This window comes from Geospiza fortis, unplaced genomic scaffold (genome assembly GCF_000277835.1).
Source record: "Geospiza fortis unplaced genomic scaffold, GeoFor_1.0 scaffold806, whole genome shotgun sequence".
NCBI classification, from domain to species: domain Eukaryota; kingdom Metazoa; phylum Chordata; class Aves; order Passeriformes; family Thraupidae; genus Geospiza; species Geospiza fortis.
This window is the reverse complement of record NW_005054722.1, coordinates 53,340-59,008: the sequence shown is the minus strand read 5'-3', so window position 1 is coordinate 59,008 and position 5,669 is coordinate 53,340. Positions and strand designations below refer to the sequence as shown.

The 5,669-nt window shown below is 55.3% G+C and overlaps 1 protein-coding gene across 1 annotated transcript in view; it reads right to left on the bottom strand.

The window, feature by feature from the left end:
- The window catches only part of DCTN1 (dynactin subunit 1), a 54,953-nt gene that overhangs the window by 15,414 nt on the left and 33,870 nt on the right, over positions 1-5,669 (bottom strand). The window contains 5 exon segments of the mRNA XM_031065266.1: positions 88-166; positions 449-653; positions 1,344-1,541; positions 2,711-2,827; positions 2,883-2,948. Of these exon segments, the coding sequence (XP_030921126.1) occupies positions 88-166; positions 449-653; positions 1,344-1,541; positions 2,711-2,827; positions 2,883-2,948 (665 nt within the window).

Sequence of the window (5,669 nt, the reverse complement as noted above, 5' to 3'; positions counted from 1 at the left end):
CTGCTCCAGAGCAGCAGTGGGCTTGGTGCTCTCAGGGAGCACAAGAGGCCTGGGAAGGAATTTGGGGAAGCACAGGTGGGCTCCCACCTGACAAGAGCCTCCTTGAGCCTGGCATTCTGCTCCTCCAGCTGTTTGACCTGGTAGCTGGATGCTGCTCCATCAGAGCCTGTGGAGGAAAGCAGGAATCAGAATCCCAGAATCCCAGACTGGTTTGGGTGGGAAGGGATCTTAAATCCCACCCCTTCCCACCTCCTGACATGTCAGAGACACCTCTCACTATCCCAGGGTGCTCCAAGCCTCATCCAACCTGTCCAGGGATGGAGCAGCCAGAGCTTCTCTGGAATAATTCATTCCAGGGCCTTGGGACCCTCACAGAGAAGAATTCCTTCCCAATATCCCACCTAACCCCACCCCATTCTCCAAGCCCAAAGTCCCTCTCCCTTCCCACCTTTCTCCTCAATCTCGTGCTTGAGGATCTCCAGGTCCATGGTGAGGTATTCCACCTTCTCCTTGAGGGAATCCACCTCCTGCTGCAGGGACTCTGCCCTCTCCTCGGCCATCTCCTTGTCCAGCGTGGCCATCTCGATGGCATCAGCTGTGTCTGCCATCTCCTCCATGTACCTCTCCTTGGCTTCCAGGGCATCCTTGGCTTCCTGTGGGCAAGCACAGCAGCTGAGGGGATCCCACAACTCTGGAGAGACCCCACAAAGCTCTCAGGAAATTATTGTCCCTCGAGGCTCTCCCAGATCCAATGGACATTGGGTTATCTGGGATGGGAGGGGACAGCCCAGCGCTCCAGGGTGTCCCACTCCTCTCTTCCCTGCTCCACACCCAGAGAGCCTGGCAGGAGAAGCAGATGAGGACAAAGGTAAGGAGACAGGGAACACTGGAGCAGACAGATAAATCCCTGGGGAAAGAAACCAGGAATCCAGTGTGGAAAGTATGGCAGGGAGAAGGAAACGCTCCTTGGCTGCTTGGATGGAATCCTGGGAGCTGCAGGCACAGCTGAGGGGGAAAGGGAAGCACCTGGAACTCCTGGAGAGAGAGAGAGAGGGAAGAAGGAAGCACCTGGAGAGACAGAGAGAAGGGGGAAACATCTGCAGAGAGAAGGAAGAGGGAAGCACCTGGAAACAGAGGGAATAAGGAATTCAAATCCCACCTTGGCTCAGCCTGATTCCCAAATACACCCGACATCAAGGAGCAGAGGTAAAGAACTCGAGTTGCACCAGGAGAGGTTTAGTTGGACGTTGGGAAAATTTCCTCCCAGAAAGGTTTGTCAGGGCTGGAATTCCTCCTGCAGTCACCTCTCTGGGCACTGCCCCATTCCCAGGACACTCACTCACCTTCTTGGCCTCCTTCAGGCGCTTCTGGAGGTCAGCCTGCTGCTCCTGCATTTTGCTCTTCCATTCCTGCACCTGCTCCAGCTGGATCTTGTACTTCTCCAGCTCCTTGAGCTTCGCCTTGTCCTCATTCCTCTTGATTTTCAGCGTCTCCAGCTTCTCCTCAAGGTCCCTGACCTGAGCACGGAGATTCTCCTCCTCCTACAACACCGAGCCAAGAATCAGGGAAGGAGCAGGGACATCCTTTGGACAGAAGCTCTGGGGATGTTTCTGGAAGCCCAGGGAACCTGGCCTGACTTTGGTCATCGATATTGGGGCAGTTTGAGAAGAGAGGGGCTTGGGACAAGGGCCTGGAGTAGCAGAATTAGATGGGATTTTGGGAAGGAATTCCTGGCACAAGTTGCCCAGAGAAGCTGCCTGATCCCACTGCAGCATCCACATCATTCCCAGGTGATCTCCCCCCAGGGAAAACTGATCCAGGTCCTTTTCCAGCAGCTCAGCTCCCAGAGCAGGGAAAGGCTGATGCCAGCATTCCCCAAAGGAAGGGCTGCAGGGACAAAGGGATGTCACCTCCCTCCCTGGCAGCAGCCACAAGGGCTAAAGCTTCAAATCTCAAAGCTGGGTGACAGCAAAGAACAGGTTCTGGAAAAATCCAGAACCTCCCACGGATTCCTCCTCTGCTGCTTTCCCGGCCTGGACATTCTGATGTCCCCCAAAAAGCCGCTTCTGCACCCAGCTACAGAAACCAGAGAGCTCTGGGAATGGGGACACGGGTGGGGACATCCCCTGTCCCCACCCTGGGGTGCCTTCCCCAGCTCTCCCTTCCACACACAATCCCAAAGCCTTGTCCTCTCCTGCTATTCCCTCCGTGGCCTTGTGCCCCAAATCTCTCCCAAGCTCTAATTAACTCATTAATCAAAGCAGGATGGAAGTGATGAAAAAGTTTTTTAAAGATCAAAACAGGAATAACTCTGTAATGATTAAAAATGATTTAAAATCCCTGAACTGGGGAAATATTGGATCTTTTCGGGTGGGGTTTGCATCCCAAGGCTGGAGGGTCCTCAGTGCATCCCTGCTGGTCCCTCCACCCCAATTCCCCCAGGTTTGGGAAATCCTGAACCTCTCCAAGAGATCTTTCCATCCCAAGGCTGGAGGACTCCCGGTGCATCCCTGCTGGTCCTTCCACCCCAGTTCTCCCAGCACCAGCGGGTGCTGCCAACTGGACCCTCTGGATTTAACAGGATCAAGCTCTGCCTCAGAGCCTCAACCCTGCCAAACTGCTCCGATGCCAATTCCCACAGGGATTTATTTGGGAAGGGATGGAGGTGTGCTGGGAATTCTCTTTGGAAGTGGCCTCGCAGCTTTGCTACCTCTTCCTCTGTCCTGGCCAGCTCCGACCTGTCCCGATGCTCCTCCCACAGCCCAGTGACCACCCCCAGGACCCTCCAGGGCACCTCCTCCTCCTCCTCCTCCTCCTCCTCCTCCTCCTGCTGGCCGGCAGAGCCCAGCGCTCACCTGGGCACCAATCGGGGCAGAGCTCACCTGGGCACGGCTCACCGAGGGCCCGGCGGTGCCGCCGGACGCCGATGATGTGGGGGTCCGGGTGGGCTGCAAAACAGCAGCACGGGGTGAGGGGGAGTCAGGGGGGACATCCCAAAGGGATGGTGCTCCCACAGCTCCCACTGTGACACTTCTGGTGACTCCCAGATTCCCATTTCCAGCAGTGTCACTGACTGGTGTCACTGTGGGAGCCCCAGGAATTCTGCTCTGGAGGAGCTGGGCTCGGAGAGAATTCATGGATAATCCACTGGGGATTGAGGACTCCACGTGTTTTCCCAGAGAAGCTGTGGCTGCCTCACATCCCTGGAAGTGTCCAAGGCCAGCTTGGAGCACCCTGGGATAATGGGAAGTGTCCCTGCTGTGGCACTGGATGATGTCCAAGGTCCCTCCCAGCCCAAACCATTCCAGGATTCCAGTTCTCAGCTCCAGAAGGTGAGACAGCAAAATCTCAGAGCCCACCAAGAACAGAACCCAATTTTAGGGGAGCAACAAGAAAATCGACAAGGAGTGAGTTCCCAGAGCCCAGTGGGGCCTGGTGCTGCTTCATTAGCGCTTATGAGGCTGTTAATTAATCACTGTCTGAGCCCAGGCAGTGGGAAAAGGGGTGAGGGAAGCACCAGGTGCCCCCCCAGGCTCCCACTGGTCTTTCCTCATGGACCCTGTTTCTGCACCACTCACCTCTTACTGTGTAAATTAAATTTCCTGACTTGATTTTATTTCTGGAAATGGGATTTTTGGTGCCATGAGGGTTCACCAAGTGTGTGGTTTCACCCACAGATACAGCTGAGAAAGAGAAACATTCACCCTCTGCCCTTATTTTCCCCCAAATGGAGGCAAATCTGAGTTAACTCGACTGCAGCAAGTCCAGCACCCCTTGGACAGGCCCAGCCTGCCCTCCTGGGATGATCCCAGCTCTCCCAGGCACAGAAAACAGGGAATCTCTGGGTGGCACCGAGTCCCACGCACTTTCTTTCAGATACAACTCAAAACAAAGATGTTTGTTGCTCCTGCTGCTTTTGGGGTCACAGATGCCCCACAGAGAGCAGGGTTGGATGGGATATTGGGAAGGAATTCCAGGCTGTGAGGGCAGGGAAGGCCTGGCACAGGGTGCCCAGAGAAGCTGTGGCTGTCACACCCCTGAGGTGTCCAAGGTCAGGATGGATGGGGCTCGGAGCCACCAGGGATAGTGGGAGCTGGATGGGCTTGAGGTCCCTTCCAACCCAACCCATTCCGTGATTCCAGGATCCCAACTCCACCTCCCTGCCCAGGCAGGTGTGAGGCCAAAGGAGCAGGAGGTCCCATGGGACATCCCTGCAGAGACCTCAACAAGAACCATCCAAAGCCAGGGAATGGGGGCATCCCAGAGCCCTGGGGCTGATGGAATCCACCCCTGCCTGGGGCTGGAAGCACCTGCAGAGGATGGAGCCCTCCCTGCAGGAGAGTTCTCCATTTCCAAACTCAATCTTTAAGGATTTCTCTCCCACATTTCCTCCCTTCAAGCCACAAGTCCCTTCCCAAGGTGAATGCTGCTGGCTGGAGCAGCCCCCGAGGGCCAGCTGGGACCACATAGCCCTGCCTGACACCTCAGGCTCCCTCAGATTCCACTCAGATCCCACCTCAGGTCTCTCAGATCCCACTGATCTGATTTCTCAGATCCCACTCAGATCCCACCTCAGGTCTCTCAGATCCCACTCAGATCCCACCTCAGGCTCTCTCAGATCCCACTGATCTGATCTCTCAGATCCCCACTCAGATCCCCACTCAGATCCCGCTCAGATCCCACCTGAACTCAGATCCCAAATCCTGGCACAAACTGGGCCAGTCAGGGAGCAGCAACACCCACAGCCTGGGCACTGCCACATGGATTTCACACTGTTCCATCCTGGGAGAGGGTCCCCAAGGATCTGGACCTGCTCCAGAGGAGTCCATCAGAGGAGCTGGGAGCTCCTCTGGGCTCTGCACAATGAGGTGGAAGGACAACGGTGGCGTTGGGAACCAGTGGGGTTGTGTTTGGGTGGGGTTGGCCCCCAATGGATCATGTTTGGGTGGGGTTGGCCACCAGTGGATCATGTTTGAATTGGCATCCACAAGAATGGCCACATTTGAGTGGGGTTGGCACCCAATGGACCATGTTTGAGTGGGGTTGGCCACCAGTGGGTCATGTTTGGGTGGGGCTGGCACCCAATGGATTGTGTTTGAATGGAGCTGGTATCAAATGGATCATGTCTGTTGTGGGATTGGCACCACATGGATCATGTTTGAGTGGGACTGGCAAAGCATGGATTGCTTGTGAGTGGGGTTGGCACGCAATGGATCATGTTTGAGTTGGCATCCAGAAGAATGGCCAAGTTTGAGTGGGGTTGGCAATGAATGGATCATGTTTGTGTGGAGTTGGCAACCAAAAGCTCGCGTCTGGGTGGGGTAAGCAATGAATGGGTTATGTCTGGGTGGTGTTGGCACCCAACAGATCGTGTTTGGGTGGGACTGGGAACCAATGAGTTGTGTTTGAGTGGGGTTGGCCACCAGTGGATCATGTTTGAATTGGCATCCACAAGAATGGCCACATTTGAGTGGGGTTGGCACCCAATGGACCATGTTTGAGTGGGGTTGGCCACCAGTGGATCATGTTTGGGTGGGGCTGGCACCCAATGGATTGTGTTTGAATGGAGCTGGTATCAAATGGATCATGTCTGTTGTGGGATTGGCACCACATGGATCATGTTTGAGTGGGACTGGCAAAGATGGATTCCTTGTGAGTGGGGTTGGCAC